This window comes from Brachionichthys hirsutus, chromosome 1 (assembly GCF_040956055.1).
Source record: "Brachionichthys hirsutus isolate HB-005 chromosome 1, CSIRO-AGI_Bhir_v1, whole genome shotgun sequence".
NCBI lineage: Eukaryota > Metazoa > Chordata > Actinopteri > Lophiiformes > Brachionichthyidae > Brachionichthys > Brachionichthys hirsutus.
This window is the reverse complement of record NC_090897.1, coordinates 8,367,215-8,393,671: the sequence shown is the minus strand read 5'-3', so window position 1 is coordinate 8,393,671 and position 26,457 is coordinate 8,367,215. Positions and strand designations below refer to the sequence as shown.

At 41.5% G+C, this 26,457-nt stretch overlaps 1 protein-coding gene across 1 annotated transcript in view; it reads left to right on the top strand.

Annotated features, from left to right (window-relative positions):
* LOC137905509 (potassium/sodium hyperpolarization-activated cyclic nucleotide-gated channel 3-like) overlaps positions 1-26,017 on the top strand; it is a 39,730-nt gene extending 13,713 nt beyond the window's left edge. Inside the window, exons 4-9 of the mRNA XM_068749790.1 lie at positions 5,967-6,128; positions 9,416-9,634; positions 16,785-16,931; positions 17,193-17,433; positions 22,422-22,586; positions 23,712-26,017. Coding sequence (XP_068605891.1) covers positions 5,967-6,128; positions 9,416-9,634; positions 16,785-16,931; positions 17,193-17,433; positions 22,422-22,586; positions 23,712-26,017 — 3,240 coding nt within the window. The remainder of the gene's footprint in view (positions 1-5,966; positions 6,129-9,415; positions 9,635-16,784; positions 16,932-17,192; positions 17,434-22,421; positions 22,587-23,711) is intronic.
* Positions 26,018-26,457: the final 440 nt, after the last annotated feature.

Sequence of the window (26,457 nt, the reverse complement as noted above, 5' to 3'; positions counted from 1 at the left end):
CTTTCGACAACCCCTCTGAGATTAAAAACGTTACTATTTTTAGAGTTTTTATGGCTTCGGCCTGATGAAATGATTACATTGCTTGACATGTAAACTTGTTCATGGTCACTGGCGAAGAGTTAAATATGGAACATGGTCCAATTGAAATGCAGTGGAGGTATATGTCCGTTAATAGTAGCAATGATGTGTCAGTTGCAGCTCCTTGCATGTTGGAAGGCTCTCTTGCATGTCCTTAGGGGAGCACATTGAATGTTTGCACATGAACACATTGTTCAGTTGTCCTTGAGTGTGATGCTTGATTATCAGGCTTCTCCAGTGGGAACATTACAGAGAGGATTCTGGGTCAAACATAATACAGCTCAATGATATTCTAACCATTAAATTACATTAAATGTTACTCTGCTACATTTATATGAAAATGTTAGTAAGTTACTTTGCAGATTCAGATGCAGATGAAAAAAAATCAACAAATTAATTGTGTGTTTTTTTATATATATAAACCATGTGCATTAACTCATTGTATGCCATTGACTTCTAAAGACGTTTGTTTTTTAATCCAAACATTCACTGCCAGCACTGACATTGAAATATGCCTCTCTTCAACGCCCAATAACTCCGTAATTAATTGTATTTTTCTTTCTGATGAAAGAAGAGACTTTAATCCTTCATTTTGTAGGTTTGGTGTTTGAATAGTCATAGCAAAGAATATTCTGTTGGAAAATCGGGTTAAATGAGCGAAAACTGGAGCACTCAGCATATAGCTGAGCTGAAAATGGCTGGCATTCAATGAGTTAAACAACCCAACAATGTCATAAATAATCAGAATTAGCTCAATGGAACTTTAACCCGCACACAAATAAGGTTTCCTGCACCAATGTTGTGTCACAACTGATTGTAAGAATTTAGGAGGGACATTAAAATTCACATTGTCTTCAGTGCTTCCAGATAAACTCAACTAAAGCAAAGGCCTCTCAAGAATCTCTGTTTATGATCACAGCTGTCACAAATGAGCTCTGATTGCTTTAATTTCAATTTCAGACACTCCAGACTTAAGGACACTTTTGTGACCGACATCTTGACAGCACGCTGTTTGCAAACAAGGAGGTTTTGGCTGTAGTGTCTCAATGGCAGCGATAGCACCACCTTACATAATGACACACACACACACACGCGAAGGACAGACTGCCATTATGGCGTCCTTCCCTGTCTCCCTCTTGACAGCTTCCTCTTTTCATTTTTCATCTGGGTAAAAATAAGGCTGTGACCGGATATTCCCCTCATTGGCGTTGTCTCCTGTTGACGAACCAGTGACTTGGATCAGATTAGTCATCCTGTGAAATCAGATTCAAGGCAGTGCACTAATGACTACGCTCTGAGGGCTTCCTCCCATCGTGCCTGATGCCTACAACATAAACATCTCAGCTAGTCAGCCCAGTCATTTTTCGGTTTTGGCGTGGATATAGTTGATTTTGTGTGCTGAGCCCTTTATCGAAAGGCTGCAGAGAGTCTGACAGACAAAGAACGGGGTATCTGATGGCAAGGTCGGTGTGTGGATTGACCACAACTCCTGTATTTATTTATAACAAGGTTACAGAACATCTATTTCTATTTATATCAACATTTTGAATTATGAAGATTTACGTCTTGGCTCGCTAAAGTGACTTTGTGCAGCAGCAAACAAAACAATGAATCCGTAAAACTCTCAGGTGCTTTGATAGAAGCTAGCCATGTGGCTATCCCATAGGTCCAAGGAAGCGAAGCGTCTTTCATTTCCACTCAGTAAATCCATACAAAAACATTTAAATGAGGTAAATCGGCTAATCAGCCCTCTACTCAGTGACCCATTGCCTTGGCCAAGGACTGCTCTTTCAGAGATAAGAAAAGAAGGAAAAGTATATTTAATGGGCTATTATTCAGTGAACAATGAGGCTTGCCAGCAATAGTGACAGGTCATCAACACTGAATAAACCTTGTCTGATATCAATACCCACAGAGGATTTGCTTAAAAAAATAAAAAAAAATACTATTACAGAGAACCGTGTAATCCTGCACAAAGCCAATGGCGCATCTTTGTAGGGAGCAGAGTGGAGTGGTTTTTGTGATCTGAACCCTCCAGGCCTGTTCAGACAGATGATGGAAGGCCGTTCCCAGTGGTCCACTCCCAGGCCTACTTCTTATTCTCCACGTGACCTACGTCCACCATGACAGCATGCATGAGCGTGACATTTTGGCTGAAGGCATTTATAGTGAGAAATCCAACCTGTGGATGGCTAAAAATAACACTGAGCCCATACATGGGTTCGTTTACTTGTTCCTAATTATTCATCATGGGTAAATCATGTCTTTGCTCAAACACAGGAGGGTGAGGCATGTTGAAATCAATACACAAAATCAAATACCGGTAAATACCATACAGACAGGACTGTTCCTGAGGAATGGCATGCTGACCTCCACTACATATCAGCGCTAAATACAACCAGAAACTGCTTATAAGATACCCAATTATTTATTAGAGTATTAAATACAGTACTTTATTATTTAATCATGTGAATTATGCAAAAACACCATATCAAGTCAATCAAACAACATTTTTATTAGCAGTAAAAGTCTATGCGACATTTTACGGGTTCAGTCAGCAAAATGTCATCAGAAAAAACGGCAAACGTTCATCATCATTAGCAGTCTGAGCTGTGAACGCCAGATGCGTCAGACTAGTGCTAAGTCGACTTTGTCTGGGCAGCGACCATCAGCACCGTGGGAAATATGCATCCCTTCTCTCACCTGGATCCCACTCGTCTCACTCCGTTTCTCTGATGACTCGGCAGCTGCCTTCATCCACCCAGTGCACATCTGGGTCTGCTCGCAGGTTCACAAGGAGAGAGGAGATTAGTTGATGACTTTAATACATATTGTAACTTTTATTGGTCTTTACTTGTTAATATTTTATTTCTGTCTTGGAAACTTAGTGAATATCTTTGGACAATCTCTTGGTAAGAGTTTTTATTTTTTTATGAGACCAAATTTGTTTTTAAATGAGGCTAAGGTGCATTCACATGCAAAACAGTCTATTCCTGTACTTGAATTACAAGCTGTGGTGTCAATTGTAGTAATTGCAGTTTAATAATCAATACACATGTTGAGTGACTTTTCCCCACATGATTAGTGTTTGTAAAACACAGCATTTGCATTTAATTTAAGAAAGACATCAGTGTGGTGCTTCATATAGTGAGACCCAATGAGGGTGGTGGGAGTAACAACCAACCCCTCCAAAGAAAGTGTAGCATTGCATCTGCATGCCTTCATCCATCAAAGCTCTTGTTTATGCTGATACTAATACTGTTTTGTCCTTATCAATTACATCGAAGTATTCAGCAATCCATCATCACCCACATAACACAACATGTTGTGGAATGCCCTGTGTTAAATACTTTAAATGTTTTAATGCACAGTACGCTTCCAGAGCCCCTCTTCTTCATGTCGGGCTGCAAGAGGCTGAAATGAAAGGAGACTGAGAGGAGATACGAGGACTTAATTCTTTGCCTCAGTATAATGATCCTTCAATAATGATCCAACTTTGTAAGGGAGCCAATCTTGGGAACAATGTTTCTGTAAGTAGAAAGTCTGTTCCTGGCTGGTATGGCTGAATGTGAATTGACTGCGGCTGTGGGGAGAGATAGAGGAATCACCTTCCTGCAGTGACAGTCGAGATTGGGTTGCAAACTGGAGCTTTGCATGGCATTACTGTGACACTTCTCGTTGGCTTTATTCTCCACACAGTGGTTAAGTGCCAGAGGTCTTTGAGGGCACATCTACAGTGGGAATATATGAAGAGCTATTTGTTGAGCAGTGATGAGTCTTTCGTGCTTTGCCTTAAGATACTGAAAAGGGTTTATCCTGCTTCATGAATACTGACATAATGAAGTTCAGAAACATCTTACATAATGGGAATAATAGCAGACCAAGCAAGTAGATTATTTCATGCACCATAAGCACAGCGATATTTTATGTGATTGAGGAAAAACCTGTAAAAGTAGAAGACACAATAGAAATGTATGAAAAAGAAAATGGATGCAGCCTCCTGAATTTTCTTTATTTTTACTTGCACCAGAACCACGGAAAACATTGTTTAACTTTTGACAATGACACATAAGATAACTAGGATCCCATGTGACTCAGTTTAGTGTGGCTTTCTTAATCATCCTTACTCGGAGCGATCTGGGGGGGGGGTTATGGAAATAGAATCCATAGAGACATTGAGTATTTTATGTTTCTACAAATCTAAATATTCAGCTTCTATATTACCAGTTCTATAGTAAAGAATAAATATTTCTCCAATACTTAAAGGAAAAGCTACAAAGATTAATATTTGACAAGATTTTGTCTCACGGCCGGAGGGTAAAAGTAATATTAGAATGGTAAGTTTTGAAGAATGTCAAATAAAAGACTCAAAAAATATATATAATGTAAAGAATACTTTTCCTGCTTATACATGTTATATCTTTATTGATTCTTCATGATCTAGGAATAGCTGTCTTAATGTGCAAACAATTATATCGCAATGTTTTTCGACATGTAAGCCTCATTTTATTGTCTCAAAACTCAATTGCGTGGCTAAGTATATCAAGTTCAATATAAGAGATGGAAAAAGGGCACCTCATGATTTATCAGTCTCACACAGAGTGAATTTGTAACTTCAATTCTGTGGGAAGCTATTATGACTACAGCTGGAAAGTCATCATCATGGCACAACATTGCATATTACACAGCATAGCTCGTTTATCTCTATAAAAAGACTGACTGCTATAAAACAAACAAACTGTACCTCATATTTGTCATGCAGCTGCGAACAGACTGTTGAAAATTATAAGATGTTGTGGGGTTGAGTGGGAAAAGGTGCAGCTGGAAAAAGGATTAAACTTAGGTGATGTGCCCGGGGCTGAACATTTTGAACAGCAGCCCAGAGAACAGCATGGCAGAGAGACACATTAAGTTTCACTGTGTCATGTCTGTTTGAGCAGACAGAGCGTTTGAGAACAAACGTCTCCATCCATCCTGAGAGAAAGGCTGGCTTTGCTCCTGGCTTGGGCACATTTTTTATTTTTTAAGCTTATCACTGGGCTCATGCTAGCCTGTTGATGGAGCTAAACTGATGTGATTCGGTGCAGCAGCGGCACCCACACTGTCCTGAGCAAACACAGCGATGGGCGCTGCCAGCCTCCCTCATAGCATGCACATGCAATCAGATGGGAGCAGGAAAGTAGACAAGCCCAGTCCTTTAAGAATACAGACTAAATGAAGATTTGGGTGGCAAACGTGTTAATATCCTTCATCACCTTCATCACCTACTGCTCAGCAAAATAAAGAAGGAACGTTCTCTCAGTCACAAGCACTTAACTGGCACTGAGTGGATTTTAATAAGGAATAAGGAGCGGAGTGGTTAGTGCATGGTGCACAATGGTCTTGAGTTGGATTAAGCAGTTTTGAATGGATGAGCCCATTAAAATCTACAAAAGCCCAGAAGTCCTGGAGCGCCATATGAGCATATTGATCATTAGGATTAACAAATCAAGCCAGTGAAGGCCTTACCCCAAGAGGGTAGCCACCTCCACCCATGACCATTGTTGTGTGTGGCTGAGTGGATGATGATAAGAGCGATTCAACAGCAGGCGAGGTAAAGCTCTTGTCCCAGTCAGAAGATCATCCCCCAATGGACTATTCTGAGAACTCAATATCTGCATCCTCTAACTTATCCATGTTCAACATGAAAGGTTTCAACAGACTAAGTATGTGTCATCTTAAAACACTAAACCAGTCCTTGACTCGCTCAAAGAACAGAAATGGAATAGTTGAAAATCTCTTCGGATTATGTGTCTATGCGTCCCTGGAGTCATTCCAGGGATTTGACCATCCGTACGAATCGCTCTCCTATGACCTGTTTCCTGCTTCCCTCCTCTCTTACCCGTCAGATCTTCCACATGACGTATGACCTAGCCAGCGCCATGGTGAGGATAGTTAACCTGATCGGCATGATGCTGCTGCTCTGTCACTGGGACGGCTGCCTGCAGTTCCTGGTGCCCATGCTGCAGGACTTCCCTGCTGACTGCTGGGTGTCCAAAAACAAGATGGTGGTAAGTCAATTAATGAATAATTTAAAAAAAGGTCACGGCCTCATACCCAGCACATGATCATTGCTCAGAAACTCCAAGTCCAAGTGATCAGACATGTTTCCATTTCAGCGAAAATAACGTGAAGATGACGAGGAAAACACAGACACACACACACGGGTCTCTGCAGATACTGCCTCACACCTCCGGTAGTCATACATGATTCTGAAAACTGAGCCAGCTTCTTACGATGAGAACAATTATAGTTCAACATAATTCCACCCATCCATCCATTTTCTTGCCGATTTCCCCCTTCGCGGGTCACGGGAGTTGATGGAGCCGATCCCAGTTTGCCGTGAGAGGAGGGGAACACCTTGGCTGCTGCACCAGCGCATCACGTGGCCACACAGAGACAGACAACCACTCACCCGGTACAGACATTTAGTCGTAATCAGCTCACCTGAATCGCATGTTTCTAGAGGAGGGGGGGGAACTGGAGAAACTGGAGAAAGCCCACGCAGACACAGGAAGGAAATGCAAACTCCACGCAGATAGGATTCGAACCCGGTACCTTCTTGCTGTGAGACGGCAGCGAACTATGCCGCCCAACATACTTCTAGCAGTAGGGAAATATATTCATGTTGTGGACTTGGTTGAAGCGTTGCATATGAAGTAAGGCTGACCTTGGCCTTAGAGGAGCTGTTCCGCCACCCTGTAGCTGATGTACTAAAACGCTTGAGCATTCTTGGGAAGCCTGTCATGAATAATATATGGAACCTTGAGCCCCACATCAAGGATATTTGTCTGTGAAATGTTCCCTCTTTTATAGAATTTTCTAATAATTACAACATATCGGAAGCTTCATGGCTGCTGTATATGGCTTTATTATTAGGGACTATATCGGTAGAAGGATGCTGAGGATGGAACTGCCAGGGAACAGGGCTAGAGGTCGACCCAGGAGGAGATACATGGACGTAGTGAGGGAGGACATGAGAGTGGCTGTTGGGGAGGACGATGCAAAGGACAGGGTGAAGTGGAGAACGTTGATGTGCTCTGGCAACCCCTCAGGGGACAAGCTGAAAGTACAGTAGTAGTAGTAGGAAGCTTTATGGCTATCGCTCTCGAAACATGGATTGTGATTTTCCGACAAGGATGGGAAGTGTGGAATAGCAAAGGTTTCCAGTTATATTGCTGTTATTTAATGTTGCCATAATAGTTTGTCAGTTTTCATCAGCATAACAATAAATCGACCTAAAGTATCTTTATCCCTTGAGAAATGCAGCTGAAGAGGTTGATTCCAACACAAAAATGAAAGTAGTGTCAACAGGGCAATGCTCTGCGAATCCTTTGTGAAATTGGCAAGCCATATCAGCGACAGACCAAAATATCGTATATCTAAACAATTATTATTTTTTAATTCTGAATTGAATAGTTATTGTTGACATTCTCATTCTGTAGTGTAGAAAAACACATTTTACATTTGTAATTGAAATGAATAATCTTATATAATATACAGTGTGACAAATTACAACCCCAGAATGTGTTTAAGCTAATTGTTTAAAACTGTAACAATCAACTGTAACCATCTCTGAGCTTTACGTAAAGCAGTTTTTAGTCAGTCATATGATCCCTGTTCCAGAGCAGATGCCACATGAGTTGTTACATCGCTTAAGGTATGATGCATTTGCCTCATCATGCCTCACTGCCCCCCCGATGTGCTCACTTGTTATATCTATTCATAAGAAAGGACAGATGTTGCAAACCATGTCCCCTGAGATGTTTCACACTTTAGCTGATTCTGGCTTGTTTTTTTTTTTTTATACCTGTCTTTGCAGAGATACACAAACAGGTGAGGCAGAGTCCTGCTCAGGTTCAGTATTACCAGGAAGATACTCGCCTTTTTTGACCAACCTTTCATTTTAATAAACCTCTTTCAACACAAAATGAATCTTCACTGTCATCATTCCTTCCATTTTTATTTTTATCCCTGTTCCACCATGAAATATGAATTTTACCAAAATTCAAATGGATTATCTTAAGTTGCATAAAAGCATGAGCTTCAGGCAACATAATGTAAAATGTGTCTCATTGCGCCACAGTGCAGTATGCAAGGAGAGGTTGGAGTTTTGTTATTTTTGCAGTAATGGAAATAAGTGCAAATGGGTTATCTTGTTATTTTATTCTGAAAAAACATCATTCTAACATTTATGTACTTTCATAAATATACAGTATACCCAACACCACAACAGATAAAGGTAGATTTAGAAATATGACATTTGCTATATTTGCTGTTGTTTTTAAGCAAGACCTTTTATCTTCACATCATTTTTAAACAGAAATACAAATATCCAGTTTTGATTTTCTAAAATATTTTAATGCATATTTTCTCCATCACTGAGGAGAATTAGTTCACATGCCGAATGCCTTGACACCAGATTATTTTATATTTCATTCTGGCTATATTATATGTGTGAGGGACGCAGTCTCTAATTAACATCAAATTTTGGTTTGTTTTGTTTCGCACAGTGTGACACAAATATATATATTTGTGAATTACTTCCAGCCTCATGGGGGGGGCACCTCTCTGATGGAACGGTCCACACGTTCTGTTGACAGAACCTGGTAGACAAAGAGTTTGTTAGCATTGGCTAAGTCACCGTTGGTCTGGTCCTGATTAGAATCATTATGGGACATTTTTGTCTTCTTTTACAAGTAGCTGTCCCATTATCTGGCTGGGTCATCGCTCCTTACCTTTTCAGCAAGGCTCTAATGAAATTGCTGTCTCTCTCTTTCTGTCTCTGCTTTTCTACTGTGGAAATGAGTTTGAAAGCAATTTGGACATGTCACCCCCCCAGGAGAGAGCTGATATTGATTTGCCATGAACTACCGCTGGGATTTAAAGGAAAAGGGGCAATTTATCTACAAATGAGAATACTCACACAGAAATCACATTTTTTTCTAAATAGCTGACCCACTTAATATCACGTGTGCCTCGAGTGCTTTGTGCTCCGACAACCTCTTCTCAGGGCTCTGTTTTAGGCTCCAGAACAAATGTCTGCTTGCTCCAAGTGTTTGCATATTGAAAAGTATGTTTTACCCTCCCTGCTGCTCTTTATTGAACAGACAGCTTAAAGTCAGACATTTGTTTTGTCTTAAGTGAACAGGAAATGAGCTTGTGCATGAGCTGTTGGGGGGGGGGGGGGGGGGGGTCATTGAACTTTACTGTGTCAACAATACCTTTATGAAAATGAAGATAGCAGTCATTCCAGTTTACTCACCCTAACTTACCCCGTGTCCTCTTTCTCATCCAGAATGACACATGGGGACAGCAGTACTCCTACGCACTTTTCAAAGCTATGAGCCACATGCTGTGCATTGGGTATGGCATGCACCCCCCGGTGGGCATGACAGATGTGTGGCTGACCATCCTCAGCATGATTGTGGGCGCTACCTGCTACGCCATGTTTGTGGGCCACGCAACAGCGCTGATCCAATCGCTCGACTCATCTAGACGGCAATACCAGGAAAAGGTGAGTCTGCTTGGCATGTTGCTGCTGGTGATGCTGACTCATCCTCATTATTGCCTTATTTTACTGCTTAATACGAGGGTTCTTGTATAAAATCATTGATTTGTCACTACTGCAAACGCACTGACACGTATTTAATTTCTGTCGTGATTCTGTTGCCCTGCCTCTGAGGTGGCAGCGGCGATGAGGGTGTGACATCTCCTTGGCTATTATTTAACTGGATGATTTAAGCTACAGCTAGAAGAAGTAAGCTCAGCAAAGAAGAACAAAATCAACCAAATACGTGTTGGAATTGGGGATGCATAGCAAACTCGTGAGGACGTTGACAGAGCGCTGCTCAATGCATATGTAAGACATCACACTAGTTGCCCCTGCTGTTCTGTTTTACACCAGCTCGCTATGTGTTAAAATTAGAGAGACATTGTTCTGCTATTGTTTTGTTCAGTTTAAACAAACTAAGAAGTTGTTTAGAAGGGTTTTTGTTGTGGCACTTTTGCTTGATCTTGGTGGAAAAAGGGCTTCTCGAATCCTTTAAATTGGTTTTCAAAGTCGTTTATTTATGTATGATGATGGTGAAAAAGCTATCAGAAGTTCTAGATTTGCACTCGACTTGTGGATTAGCAGATAGATACAATTTCAGTACTTTATTACCTCCGCCTGAAGATGGGTCTTGGTCTAACTTATATCCAATTAAATTTTGAGAGCGATCCAGATACAAAAAAACAAACAAACAAAAAAGAAATCAGGATTTTTCCAATGACTTTTAATGGAGGCTTTTTTTTTTAATAAATAAATCATATCTTGTAAAATATGCATTCAATTCACTCACCAAAAATAATATGAACTATCATGTAAAATACCTTCTGGATCTGATCCAGAATGATGTCATGGAAAAAAATACTAATTTTTTACATTGAAAAGTCAATTTATGGATTAAAAAATGAGTTAAAAATAAATTCACTTTTACTTTTCATGGTTGGTGTATAAAGATATCAAGAAAAATGTAGGACCTTTTGACGATGATGATGTGGACAGCGTAAATCCAATTATGAGGGAAATGAGCTGCTTGGTGGAGGTTTGCGCTCACTGAGTGATTTTCTAGTTTCTGAAGTAATGATAATGAGTCGTGTGCTGACTTTGAAGTTAGTCATTTTGAACTATTATAGAGTTTAAAATAACTAAGTGCAGCAAGTTTGAGTGGCATGCTGCCTACCCAATGAATGTTTAAATGATTTGCTCACAATGAACATATTCTCATTGAAGGAACACTTAAAAAAATTTCAACAATGAAACCAATTGCACAGTAATTAGGGATTCAATTGAGTGCAATTAGGCGTGCATTTCATCCACTCCTGCAAGGCAACATTTTAACTTTGCCTGACTGCGTTTTTGCAGTGGAACCATCCATCTAGACTAGAGAGAGCAACTACATCCTCCTCAGTGAAAGGAAAGCCTAGACAGCTGGCTGTGAAGGCTGAGCTGTGTTCCACAGTGCCATGCCCTTCGTGAGCCCAGCGTGAGCGATAATAAGCTGAACTGCCAGGCCGCCACATTGCCTACTGTCTGTGGAGGGGTGAAGTAGGAGAGGATGACCTCAAGGGAAGGGACGGAGGGGCTATAGAGACCTCACGAGACTGTAAGGGAAAGTGGTAATGAAAGAAGTTCGAGAGAAAGGCCTCATAGATGAGAGCACTGGATGAAGTAACAGCTTGAATTCTTAACAGCTAAAAGGTCCATGAAGTAGAGCACACAAATAAGTACATGCATGTTGCTGCTGATATGAGAAGCTCTTCTTTGAAGGGAGAATAAACCATCGTCCAGTTTGTCTGCTGTTCAGATTTAAAGGTGACTTGACTCATTTCAAGCCATTTCAAGAATCACCTTCGTAAGCACATTTTAAGAATATCCTATCCGAGTCAGGTAAAAGTAAAAAATAAATACAAAAGACTCCTCTGAAGAAGTCATTTACCCACAGACTGACATTGATTTGAAGGAATGTTGATTCTCCCATTTATATTTCCACATCCCTTAGTGATAGAATGCTTTCTAGATGTCATCACATTTCTCACATATAGCTTTGGCAACACAACACTGTATTTTACCAACTCCTCCTCTCTGTATCGAAGGGTTACTTTCCTTCAAACACTTTTGTCATCTACATTTGTACCAGCTGTGAAACAATCGGATCTGCATCCTGTACATTTCATTAGTTAATTTCTATGTTAAATTAATACCATAATCCGCACACTGTGAAATACCATTGGGTCGATCCCTGGAGTTTTGAGAGGACAGGTGGCTACTTTCTGATGACCACTGCGACGGGGACATCTGTTCCTGTCTGCTGGGACTCAGCCTAGGGATAGTCTGATCACTGAGACACCCAGAATGCAGCAGCCTGCCGTCATACACCAAGTTAGTCTCTTAGAATGGCTGATGTTTGCTGTCTCATAAGTTTAAGTAACACTAGATCCTTTTAAAGCAACAAGGCCAATGTATGATGATGTTATTTTGGTGGGTTTATTGTTGTTTACTGTCATTTGCCACTTGTGGTTCAGAGTCAGAGTCTTTTATACTCCAGGTTACTTGCCGATTCAATCCATGCATAGGAATTTGAATTTGCAAACTACATTGTCAACTATATGGAACCTGGATCCTCTTTGCTGTTGGTTGTTGGTAAGCAGAAATAGTTATCTTGTTTGCAGTTCGGAATCCTTGTGTTGGAAAGACAAAAAGGCAGCATTTGCATACGTCACAATCCTGCAAAGTAGCATGGGAATCAACTGTGACTATCTGCATGCACAGATCACTGTGTTTTTTTGGTAGTTGTGCAATACACTGCAATCAAATCATCACGTGTGGATGAGAGGAGATATAAAAGCATGGTGCTATATTACCTTTGCATTGTGCTGCAAAGGTGTCAACATGGAAGGCTGTCTGTTCCATTAGCATGCATGCAGAAGTAATGTCCGGGTAACAGTTGCATTTAGACATAATCTGGGCAGGCTGGGAATGAATCTAATTGTATAGATTAAATTAACAGTAGCACGAGAAATGAAATAAGATTTGTTGTCAATGATGGTGAAAATTATCATTAGAAAGCCTGAGTATAATCTTTATCTGAATAGAATGCTCTATTCCATGGGGCACCAAAAAAATGAAAAATGCCTGAAAGATTCTGTGAATTGAAGCATGCGCCCACTGAGATAAAGTGTCTGTATTACAATAATTGTCATTCTACATTCCGCTACGTGAATCTGTGGGTGCACATTAAGTCCCTGAGTACAGAATATTGAAATATATGCATTTCTATCTGTAGAATAGAATCGGGGTATTTCGCTGCATGGATTAGGTTTGAGGCATATTTGATCTGAATTGAAAATGAGATTGAAAATGATCATGGTTCAATGGTTTCGACATTTTCCACAAAGAGATTCCCATTTTTCCAAGATGTGCATTATTGTTATAGTTGCTATTGGTGTTTATACGAGGTCACATTTGAAAGGCAGATGCTGTGATATCCAAATCTGAGCTCTGCAAAATGAATTGTGTAAAACTGTGCCAAACACAAAGGGCCATATCCTGTGATTCCTTTATGTCAGAGGCTTATTCAAAAACATTATCACACAAAGACAAGCACATTTATACAAAGGGGGAGCAGAAGATGTCTGTATATGATTGAGCATGCAGAAGATGTGTGCCACTCCTGTTCTCTGCAAACCAATACTTATTGAAACTGTGACTCACCACAGTGGAAAGGCATGCATAATTTCATAAATGTTTTTGCAAACCGGTGATCCATTGTCTTACCTATACTACTTACAGACTAGATAAGATGTTTGAAGCAGCCATGCTGTCTGATTTAATATATATATTGTTAGGGTTTTCTAAGCCCGCTTCCGGTTATTTGGTTCTCCCTCGTGGGTGCGTAGTCAATGAGGAGAATGTGGATTACGATTTAGAGATTTATATAATCAACAGATCAGTTTCAGTTGGTTCAGATATCAGCGCTGCGATTCGAGCATGTCTCTCGTGTCCGCGCCATGCTTGAATGAAGACTATTTCTGCTTCATCATCATTTCAGTCCATCGGTCTTCGCCCCGTCCAATCTTAAACCCTGTTGATCAGCGTTATGTGACGTCACTAATGAGACGTTCAATGAAAATCAGTCATAGCAATACTGAAATAAATGTTGTGTCTTCCTAGTGTTATGTCGACATGTAATCAGGTTGTGGAATTCCATCTGGTATGGAAATTTCCTACAATATATATATATATTCTGGATGGTGGGATAGCTGAGGGGTGTTGTGTTTGAAGAACAGGGCTGCCCAGAAAGAACTTGTGTATGAGTATCATGTTGTGGCATGCTAGTCCCAAATGGCTTTAGACGGAATTGGCATTAGGCTGCATCAGTCCCTCTCCTCTAAAACTCTAATCAACACCTGGCAATTAAACATGGCCTATGGGGAATAGTTAATAAGAGGCCTAAAGCTGATTATTTGAGGGTGAAGAGGCTCTCTGTGTCTATTGTTCTTCCATCCCAATCCCCTATCAATACCTTTGGAAACACAGTACATGGTATCATCACAGTACAAGGTATCACTCCTTGTGCAATGAAAGTAAGTAGATACATAATCATCTGTCTTCATACATTCAATGGCAACGAAAGACAGGGAGAAAGAACACGTCCAATGGTTCTCATCACCTACTTGCATGTTAAAGAGTCACACTGCAGCCTCGAACCGCTGATTTTCAGAGGGCGTCAACGACGGCCGAGGGTGGATGATTACCTCCTTAACGCTGACTATGATTTGATTATTCCCAGGTGAGTAGGGAAACGAGGATTTTCACTGTGACAGTGATTGCAGCTGTAAAGAACTCATATAATTCCCTGTCGCGGGGCGTGTTATCGACCTATCGCACTACAAGAGAATGCAGTCTCCCTGTGGATGATGTCTTCACAGACCTGTCAGCCTCTCCGCTTAGAACCATCAGATTAAATATGAAATAGCTTAGTGAAACACTGACCTACAGATGTACTCATCAATATAAAAGCAGTGGGAAATCATCATGCATTTTCCACTTGACTAATTCCCTTTGATAGGGGAATAAAAGGCATGCTTTACGTCATGCTGCGAAGCTGTGGATAAATGTTGGTATTACATGTTAGCTGTGTTTTTTAAAATGACTTGGGAGAAAATCTAAAGATGATAATCCATGCTGTGCCATGTCTAATGTCTTTATGTCCCCCATGTAAGATGCAAAATGTGGGTCACACCTGTCATCTTTAACCTGGCATGTAGCGCAGACAGTTCAGGTTAAAGTAGTCTGACATTCATGACACACTGCAATGCACAGACACACTGCATTGACGGCAAACTCTGTTGCCTAATTTCACAGGTAGTTTAATACAAAGCAACATTGGCGTCTTCTTCCCTTCATTATTATGGATTCAATTCAAATTTGTAGAAGCAGTTGGACAGTTGGAAAACTGCAGCTGCTGACATGTTTTTTTTTTTTTTTACTCTTTCTGGATAATTAGAGACCTCCTGATCAACAACCTGTTTCCACTGAACTAATTTACAAATTGTTTAAATGAAAGTTGGCATTAGGTGGATGAAAATTCCTCCTCCAGGTGGTAAACGATGTGCTTCCGAGCCCATCTAACCTCCACATGTGGGGCAAAGTGGAGTCACCAGCATGTCCACTGTACTCCAAGTGTGTAACTCTAGAGCACAATCTGAGTTGTTGCTCAAACGCACTAGGAAAGGGAAGGTGACAATATGTATATATATATATATATATATATATAGTATATTTTTCTTAACAACGATACTCACATCTCTTGACTTGCAGAAAGCCGGACAGGTTCTCTGCTTCACAAAAAACAATCTGACGTTCAGGAGACAGCTGTGCTATATTTCCAAAAGATTGGTCTTTTGATGATCTCCTCCAAGATTAGTGGCGAGTAGAGTATTAGAGCTGGATATCAATGAAGGAGGCATCTGGGGTCATCTATGCCATTGAGTAGTAAAGCTGTTGACAGCATGGATCTAGTGATCAAAGAGCACTTCCAGCATTACCTCATGAATGTTTTTTCTTCTCTCTTTTACAAAGGTCAATGCTTTTGCCTGTTATTATTGCGGAAGTCCTCCAAATGTGCTTTGAGCTGCACCTCCACCTAGAGTCAATAGATATATTCAATATATATTCAACAGATTTCAATGCAATAAAAGAAAAAAGACTGGAGGATAATTTTAATGCACTCACTGGAACATTCTCAGGAAATACTGCCTTAAATCTTTGATTTTGATTGTTCCTTAAATTGTAAAAATGTGAATTATTTTAATGATATATCAAGACGATTAAAATGTGATCTCAGTAGGGTTTTTATCATTATATTGTTGAACCCTCTCTCATCATCACGTTCCTCCTTTGTCAGTCTCTCTTTAGTGAACTCCAATTCAATATGAATTCAATAGATTATTGTATCCTGCACCAGTTGTGTGATTTACGTTCCATGAGTGGGTGCGAATTAAATAATGGTATGAATGTATCTTCTTCTCATGTTACATTCAAGGAATACTTGCCATATACTCGTGAAATGTGCAGCGTGATCATATTCTTTGTTAATATTTAAATAAATAAATAAAATAGGTTACTTAAGTCTAGAAATAAGTAGGCCAGATTAAAAAAAAAGATGCATTATTATCATGCTTCTGAGATCTAAGATTTTAAACCTTAGCAAGTGCAGAACAATTTACAGCGTGTCCCTTGTACAGCTGAATACTGTTGGGACCTATTTACTTTCAAGAATATTTCCAGACCATCAACAATGTTGAATCTTTTACAGGCTCCTCCAGATTGTCAGGATGACTTAGCGCATTGTGTCAATGATTACACATCGCATTACTTTCCTGTACTTGTAACGACTTGAAATAGGAATCCCAATGATTGAAATGCATTATGCCCGATTGCTTTCCATCTACTGAGACAGACTGTATGAGAGACGTGATATAAATGACTGAAAAACGACCCACATGACCATCAGTCTTCCATGTCCTTGTGTGTCTTGACCTTGGTGCCTGTATCGGTTCCACAGCGCTACAGTCTTTGAGTAACTTGTTGTGTGCCTCTGTGCCCCCCCCCCCCACAGTACAAACAAGTGGAGCAATACATGTCCTTCCACAAGCTGCCGGCAGACATGAGGCAGCGAATCCATGACTACTACGAGCACCGTTACCAGGGCAAGATGTTTGACGAGGAGAGCATCCTGGGAGAGCTGAACGAGCCGCTCCGAGAGGTGGGATGAGTGTTCCTGTCTGCACGTGCAGCCGCCACGCAATCAAAAGCTTGTCTTTGACATTTCCCTCAGTTCAGATTTTTTTTAAAGAGCAAATCCAAAGAAGAACATAGTACATCTTACAACAACTGGCATGTTATCTGTTGCTGTTGCTCTAATAGCCACCTTGTCTGGAAGCTGTGACGTGTCAATGCATCGTTGTTGTGGCACCATCTCCATTCTGTTGCTCTTGCTAACAGCTTTCTTTGTCTGCCCTCACAGGAAATCATCAACTTTAACTGTCGAAAGCTGGTGGCGTCCATGCCTCTCTTTGCCAATGCTGACCCCAACTTTGTTACATCCATGCTTACCAAGCTGAAGTTCGAGGTGTTCCAGCCCGGTGATTACATCATCAGGGAGGGCACCATTGGCAAAAAAATGTACTTCATACAGCATGGTGTTGTCGGCGTATTAACGAAAGGCAACAAAGAGACCAAGCTTTCAGATGGATCCTATTTTGGAGGTAAGATGAGCTGATATTGTGCACTAGCTTTAATGGGTGTATGATTTGTGTTTTTTTGGGAGGGGGGTTTCAAAGAAAGCTGCTCTTCGTGTGGGGAGCTTGTCACCTCAGCTCAAATTGTGCTTCATGGTTTATGCACGACGTTTCCTTTATCTCAAATCATTGCACTGTCTTGAATGTGGGTCAATCGTAAGTTAAGAAAACAGCTGCAGTAGCGCAAATTGAGAAACATGCAGAGGGGTCAGAAAGCTCTAAAATTACATCCAGCACTATGTAACCGAGGGCAACGATCACGAGTCATGAGTTATCAGTCAATCGTGAGTTATTCACTTAACTGCTGTTATGCTAGTGATCATATTAAGATAATGTGCAGCCCGTCATGGTCCCACAGCACCAACTGACACATGAAGACAATGCTCCCATGCTGCCCTCACCAAATACCAGTTCAATGGTCCAGTGACAGCATATCATTTAGACGACGCCGTTAAGTAATGAGAAATGGCGGCATGGCTTTTAACAGCCCATGACCTGGCCTGTGGAAGTTTAATTACACTTTCCCTGCTTAAGCCCATCTCCTTGCCCCGTCTCTGGAGGGCTCCACAGAAATAATGAAGAGATGGTAGGGAAAAAAAACGATCTCTTCATATTCCCAACACTCATCAACACTTTGGACACATTCTTCCCAGTTTTTTCGGGGCTATGTTGTCTCAGATGTTGTCCAAAATGTTCCCTCGTCTGCAAAGTATAGAATTGAAATTCAAAGAGAGGCTCAGTGACTTTACAGGCTTATTTCTAGCATATGCATGATTGCGATTACACGGTTTATGGCATTCTGTCAGTCAAAGCTGCTGAACGGAGTGTCCTCTTGATTACAATGCATCTACATCCATAAGTGAGTAGGACAGGAGTAGGCTCGCTTTAAACAGAACAATTCAAATGCACTACTTTTCAAATAGATGCTACATTGCATGCCTCAATCTCGAGCCTTGGATCTGTGATTAATTCCCCCCCGCACATTATAGGCAGTAGGCTTTTGACTCCATTATGCTATGCCTATTCCTGGCAGTGCCACTCCTCAGGGGCGGGGGGGGGGGGGGGGGGGGTATGGGCTGGAGCTTGTGAGGTATAGCCACTGGGAATTTGTTACCAAACATTAGCTAGTCATTCATGAAATTAATGTGTGCAGTATCAGCACCAGGACCGTGTGGTGCATGTTGATCTCTGTGAGACTGTCACAATCAGCAGGCAGGGACTCAAAAGCAGTGTTTTCCATAGTATGTACAGAATATGGAAGCTTGCTAGTCATCCAAGAGCTTTTTCATTAATCAGCAGGCTCCAGTTTACTGTACAGTAAACAACAAGCTGATGGGATCATAATCATCTCAGTAAACTCATGTATTGTAATTCAAATTTATCAATGACCTTTAAGTATTTACACAATTATATACTCAGCAGTCTGCTCTAATTTGCTGGCTGCTGGATTAGCTCAAACCTTAGAGCCAAAAATCTGAAGTGGACATGACATGTCCTGGGTGGGAGCGTCGGCTGGGCACGCAGCGATCCAGTGGAGAGAGGAAATGTAATGTGACTGCAGAACTGACGCCAAGGGACACATGGATCACTGCCAAGCATGCTCCGTCAATCCTGCTGTGGGCTCAGAAAGAAGAATTGCATCCTCCATCGTGCTTTTCCTCCTCAAAGTTTGGTATTGAAAGACTTATGCAAACATCTCTGCTGCCCTCTCAGTGCCCAGAGTCAGTAATTGTGTCCGTTATAGTTCCTCCTTTGTCGCCTGCAGGAACTGAAGTCTTGCAAGTTCAGATGGCACCACTTCCTTTCTTGGAGTAGATCTCAGTGTTCCTGTGGTGACCCTGCACGCCAGTCAGAGCTGCTTATCAAAAGCTGCCTTTGATTGCATCCCTTAAATACTTACTTTTCCTCTGATTATTTGACCGACAGCATGTGGTCAAACCTCTGTGCGTGTGGGTTAGAAGAAATACAGCAAGACCTAGCAAGTGTGTGGTTTCTGACAGAAATTTAACTGCGCACTTTGGAGTCTCCTCTGTTTTCTGGGATTTGTGTCCTAAATAATATTCATCTGCACTGTCTTAGCATTTTGCCTTCTTCCCCCTCTCTGAGCCCAAACTGAGCCATCGAGCTGCCGACGGGCTGCCCTGGCTGATCGAGTTTGTGAGAGGTCAACCCCCAGCTGCACGTCTCAGTTCGGTGTAGCATCGTCTGAAGATTGAGGCGCTGCATCAGTTGACTAACAAACTGAGGCATAAAATAATATTTATTTGAGTCTGGTTGAGCTTTTCCAGAGCATGTCACTGGACACTTTACTTTATCACTGACCAAGCTGTCCCACCATACGAACTACTCACTGACTAATTCGACAGTCTTGCCTTTTATTCTCTGATACTATTTCCCTTCTTCGAGAATGATCTCTGAGCTATTGATATTGGATATTAGAAATTCATAGAAGATCATAGCTCAGTGCACCAACTCTGTTATTTTAGTATTCACTTATAAACAGTTAAAATAATTGTAGCATTCTCCCAAGAGAAAGAAACATGGGACAATTGATTTTTTTCACAATATGTTCCCTTTAAAGGTAACTCGCAAACTACTCACCAAAGCCATCCAGGTTGAACAGTGTAATGCAAAAGTGAGCTCTCAGCAGTAGATGCATGCTGTTATTATGGGTCACTGCCTTCTTATATTTCAGTATATCACATGCCCTATCTGCCCAGAAAAAATGAATACCGGTACAAGCCCTCCTGGCCAGGGCACCTGCAGAAAGAAAGTACATTTCCGGGACCCCTTAGAAACATACATTTTATTTTCATGTATTTTTTTAAATTCATACTAATTATTATTTTGTACTTGTAGCTCAGATTACAGTGCTAAGTAGCTAGGTTTCACTTGTCCTCTGCGAGACAATTCGATGAGGCCAGAGGGTTCACTTCAGCTCACTGCCTCATTCTGGCAGCGCTGTCTTCATCCTGAAAGCCACAGGACAAGAGGATTTAAGGCAGAGCCATGAAGCTCCTCTCCAGAGGGTATTTCTGGGGCAGCACTGCAGGAAATGGACCCCCAGCACAGCTACAGCCTGGGCTCCCCTGCTAGCTCACACCTACAGTACACAAACACAAATGTACAGTGTGCACATAAACACACATAAACAGAAGGGCATGGTATTTTTAGTCTGTCACATTAACGTTGTTGTTTTTGCTACTTTTGTCATTGTCTATTCATCCACGATCTCTTTCACACACGCGCTCACTTACAGGAACGCGCTACAAATTGGGTTATGCATATGCTTCATATACAGTAGAGCGCATAATCCTCATTCGCACTCCTGTCAAATCATTTCAAACCATCACACTCAGTGAGCGGAAGAATACGTCTGCAGTCTGTATTGGTTGTGTTGGTTTGCAGTCAAATGCAAACCAACACAACCTCCATGTAGTACATTTTACATGTAATTTGACGCCGGCTCTGTGTAAGGTATTGAAATCATCTTTACAGATGATTTTTCTTTGCTTTTATCATATTGAAAGGTTGACAAAATGCACATCTACGTTTTAAATTCGTATGGTGATGGTGGTTTTTTTTAGTCCTTGTTAATATCAAATGGCAGAGTGAAGATCGGATTCTTAACAGCATCCATCACTGATAATGGCTAGCATGCTGTGGCTAATTAAGTGAAAGTTATTTCCCTTTCGGAAAATTAACTCATCATGTCGCTGCCTGACACAGTCATCCTTAAAAAAAATGTCCCCTCCCCAGTTCATGATGCGTGTTCTGTGCAATTCATTGGGCTACTTGACTGAATCCCACCAATGCAACACATGCACTAACATACTGTTAAAGGAAGCTCGTGCCGTGTGCCGGGAAAATATAAACACATAAACATTAAGATCTTATGGATGTACATCATCAAAAATGATACAGCCCAATCAAAGTCCAGTGGACGTAACTTTCTTTATATTCTGAATGGGCTTTGGAAGCATTAAAATTGAGGATTTAACAACCTCATAGAGGTCTGGGATCATTTTAAAAAGAGTAGATGTCATTTCCTGTTTCCTGATGCCTTTTAACAAGTAGTTTGATACTTTCATCTGGCTCCAGCTGCTGTAATATCATCCAGAGGAAGTGGCTGGCCCTGGGTCACTTCTTTGAATATATTAAAAATCTAAATGTTATAAGAACTGTGTCGTGTTTATTTAAACCTTAGGATCCTTCTACACTCACAGAATTACAATTTCTCTTTAGTTCATTTATTCAATGTAATCAGGGTAATGATAATTATCAAGTGCCTATTTAGATTAACAAATAATAGTCAAGTATAAAGATAATAATTTCAAATTACAGCGTAAAGGTGCAGCTCTTCCCCAGTTCATGTCGATATTCACATTCATAAATGTTCTGCCTTGTATTTCTTTACCACTTCTTTTCATCCCTTCCCTTTTTTCTTCTCTTTTAGCTTTATTAGTCATCCTACATTCTTATGTCTTTTTTTTTTATAACTTGTGTATTCTTTGCTCAAGCCTTTTTGTGATGACCATAAAATATATTTTTTTTTTCACAAAACATTTTTGTATCTGTTGCTGTTGTAGACCTGAAATTAAGCGATCATTTAATTGGCTATGAATTAAAAAGCAGCATTGAAAGCTCCTTGATACTAACATGCGAGCATTAGTATCATTGAAGTGACTGTAGGCTCAGTGTGTAACGCTGCTGCCTCACACAAGAAGGTCCCTGGGTTAAGTTTGTTTAAGTTTGCAAGTTCTCCCTGTGTCTGTGGGGGGTTTCCTGGCTCCAAACCCCACCACTAGAAAATAAATGAATGAAGTAACTCTCATGGATGGAATGTCTGCCAGGCAACAGTTCAGTTATACACCTGCGTTAAAATTACAAGGTTCTGGGTTTAATTGTTCTGCTTTTTTTGTGTTTTATTTTTTTATTGTTGTGTTTCGTTGTAGAGATTTGTTTGCTGACGCGTGGCAGAAGGACAGCCAGTGTCCGTGCAGACACATACTGCCGTCTATACTCACTCTCTGTTGACAACTTCAATGAGGTGCTGGAAGAGTATCCTATGATGAGACGGGCCTTTGAGACTGTTGCCCTGGACAGGCTGGACCGTATTGGTAAGAAAGTAAAACGTTCAATCTGAAAATGCTAACATTCAACTTGCCTAATTGTTCAATGTTTATTTTTTTTTATATTTTGCAATAAAGCTTGCTTTCAATCTAAATTAAGTAGTTTTAGATTTTGAGTTAGAATAGCATTACTGTATTTTTCTGCTTTGAATTACTTCCACATGTCTGTAAACCACCACCAATAGAGGAGACACAGATATTACAAACCAAAGCTCCTAGACAAAAGCATAGTTTTCAGAAAACACTAATAATTGCCAAAGCCATTTACAAAAGTCATCTGAATATAAACATTTAGCAAGAACTCTGGTCTTGAAATCCCGAGGTGACTTCTCTCACACATAAAATTGATATTCTTTCCATATCCATCACTATTCACAGATTCATCCCGAGCCGATGAAAGATTCATAAAGACCCGTGTGTAGCATCACTCAGCCTCACTGCATGCTCTTTTTTTTTTTTTTTTTATCCTTAGCTATGTTTAGAATGGAAGATAGAGAAATTGCTTTAGGGGGGCTTCTTTGTGGAAAATAGCTGCTTTGAAAAGATGCTGTGGGCTGATAGCAATGTTTCTGCAAGATTGTCTCTTATGCATGTCCTTTATGTGGACATTGTGTTCATTTCCACAATTATTTTCACCAAAAAAGTCACTCAGCAATGATCCAAAAAATTAAGTACTGGCTCATTGCCCTTTGGTTGGAAGCGTCTCGGTGATGCAGGGTCAGGAGGTTTGACGAAGACATAACACTTCACAGGAACACCTCTGTTAATCTGCCAACAGTCATTAGAGAAAATGAGAGATTGATCTGGTCCTAATTGCATTAGTAATATCATTTGGTTTCAGAGCTTTTTTGTCTGGAAAAAATGGTGCTGATGTAAATTAAGCCTGTCATTGCTACTAGAATCATTCAATGTTGACGTCTGGACTTTGAGGTCAACTTCAGCTTTTCTTTTTGACCTTGTGTACAGTTAACTTGAGCTTCAAAGCCCATATATGCTCCTGTGGTGGAAAAGAAGACTGTATGAGAAAAGAAAATAGTAACGTGTTGTGATTTGATTTGATGTTCTGAGATTACATCTGTTCATATGTGTTTGTGTGTACATTTGACTTCACAGGCAAGAAAAACTCAGTCCTTCAACACAAGGTGCAGCATGACCTCAGTTCTGGTGTGCTCAACTACCAGGAGAATGCAATCATCCAACAGATTGTGCAGCATGACAGGGACATGGCCCACTGTGCTCACCTCATGCAGAATGTCCCTCCCCAGACTCCACCATCACCTACCTCCGTCATTTGGGCCCCTCTCATCCAGGCCCCTCTGCAGGCAGCAGCAGCGACCACATCAGTAGCCATTGCCCTGACACACCACCCCCACCTTCCACCAGCTCTCTTAAGGCCTCCAGTGTCTCTTCTTGGCTCTGTTAAGGACCCTTCCAAACAGTTTAATCAGTTTCATGCATTTGTTCCTCCAACTACAACTCCGGATTCAGCAGGAGACTCTCCTTCAAGCACACCTTCAAAATTGTTCACTGGTGTGGACATGTCATTGCAAGCCCCTTTTCGGGACCAGCATATAACATCAAGTACTGGGGCAACTGGCTCTAGCAAACAGGCCTTAGCAAGCAAAGACCATTGTGGGCCTACAGGGGCTGTGTGTGGGCCCAGTGGAGGAGGGGCCTCTAACTTCCAATTTGGACTGTTCTCCACTGGTTCACCCTCATCCAGTCTGGCCCAGCTACACTCACAACCACAAAATCAACAGCCCTTTCGCTCCAACACCCCTCCCCTCTCAAATATCTTCCTCCAAGAATCTACAGGTGAAAACACAGGGTCGGGAATTAGTGGAGGGGCAGTTGGAGTCTGTGGTGGTACAACAGGGTGGCCTTCAGGTGGAGCAGTTGGAGGGTCTGTAGAAGGAGCAATTGGAGAAGACACTGCTTGGGCTGGAGAAGACTTTACAACTGCAATAACAGAGGCTACTCCTCGAGGGCACTTTGTGTTTGGAGGAGCAACTGGTGGATCAATAGGAGAGATTGCAGGGGAATCAACTGGAGAGATATCTGAAGAGGCCATTGGTGCGGCTTTTGGACAGCTACCTTGTGGGGCATCTAGTGTATCCATTGGGGGTGTCACCTGCGGATCAGTAGGAGATGTAGCCAAGAGATTAATCAGAGCAACTTCAAGAGGATCAGTGAAGAGAGTATCTGTAGGATCAGTGGGAGGGTCTTCTGGAGAGTCAATTGTACTGACAACCACTGGAGGATCTTTGGGGAAGGCTTATGATGGGTCAATGGAAGTGATTTCTGGGGCATTGACTGTGAGGGCCTCTGGCGGACCAATAACAGGGTCATCTGGTGATTCAATGATATTGAATCCTACAGGATTGCTGGGAAAGGCTTCTGTTGGATCAACAACTAACCACTTAGGAGGAAGTTTAAATTGGCTTGTGGGAGAAATGAATGCAGGACCTATTGACAGTGCAGCAGGAGGGGCAATGGGGAGCCATTTAGCAGGGTCTATTTGTCCTTTAGGCAGTACGGCTGTTGGAATTAAAACTGGACTCATTGCTTCCTCCCGTTGTCAAAGTCCTACGTCTACTAGTTTGTCCAGTCCTTTGACTGGTCAGCTTCCCCATAGTCAGCCACATGCAAAGCCTCCTCAACTGGCCCCTTTGCAGAAGGGGAGAGTGGCAGAGGAAGGACAGAATATTAGTGGCTTAAACCTTTTTCATTCACCCCCACAAGACTCCCCAAATCGAGGACGGCATAGCCAGCAGCCAGTAGAGGACTCCCCATCTTCACTCAGTCATTCCAACATAGCAGCCCTCCAATCTGTAATACTGCCTCACCAGATGTCCCTGGAGAGATCTGCCCTGGCTTCCTTGGCCCAGTATGGTTCAGCAAATGCCTCCCCTTGCCTTACCCCGGTGGCACCTAGCCCTACCAATCAAAGCCCAGTGACAGGAAGGACTTTCCACTACAGTGAATCCCCGAGTTGTGCAGGCTCGAACATTTCATTGCTTATGCCCCAGTCTTCTATCTCTCCACATCGTCCCAGCCAGCCACAGCTTACAGGCAGAGATCTTCCATTTAGCCACTTTTATGAGGATCTAAAACTTTTATCAACCTCACACCCATCTCTGCCCCAGGAGGTGACCCAGGTATTGGGCCACCATTCCCCTCACTTTTCAGTAGAAACCGGATATAACCCCTCACCCTTTTCTTCACCTACTCTTGTGCCCAGAACTTGTCACTCAGTGCCGGGGCGCATGACTCCTCCAGTCCAGATGTCACCAGGGCACACTAACCAGACTCAGGCACCTGGGGCCTCCTTGGCCTTGCCTCTACGGAGGGGTTCTGCTGCCCACTCATTAGATCTAGAACCTCAAACTGTCCGCTCTAAACTCCCTTCCAATTTGTGAGGATTGATCGCACCCTCCTCTGCTCCGTCAAACTAAAACACGCTTGAATTATCTCCATGTGTGGCTTTATTTTCTGGCTTTCGTCAGAGTTCACTGTGTTTCACCTCATTTTACCAAAATCTTAAATTTACTGTGATTTAAAAGACACTTTACAGGTAACTCTAAGCTCGCTCTCTCTCTATTTGTTGTATGCTTTGACTTCTTTTTTTATTCATGCACATTGTATAGAGGTGTATTTAAATAACTTAATTTCAAGGACTAAGAGGGTGTGAAAAATCATCTCCATTTTAAGGAAAGTCATTGCTATATTTGAATTTATGCCAAATTCATCTGGTGATCCTTTGGGAGACAACTGAAAGGACTATAAAATATTGCTCTTTTATCAGCAGGAACCTATGCACTAATACCTGCATGTATAAAGGATTTTGTGTGTTTCAACA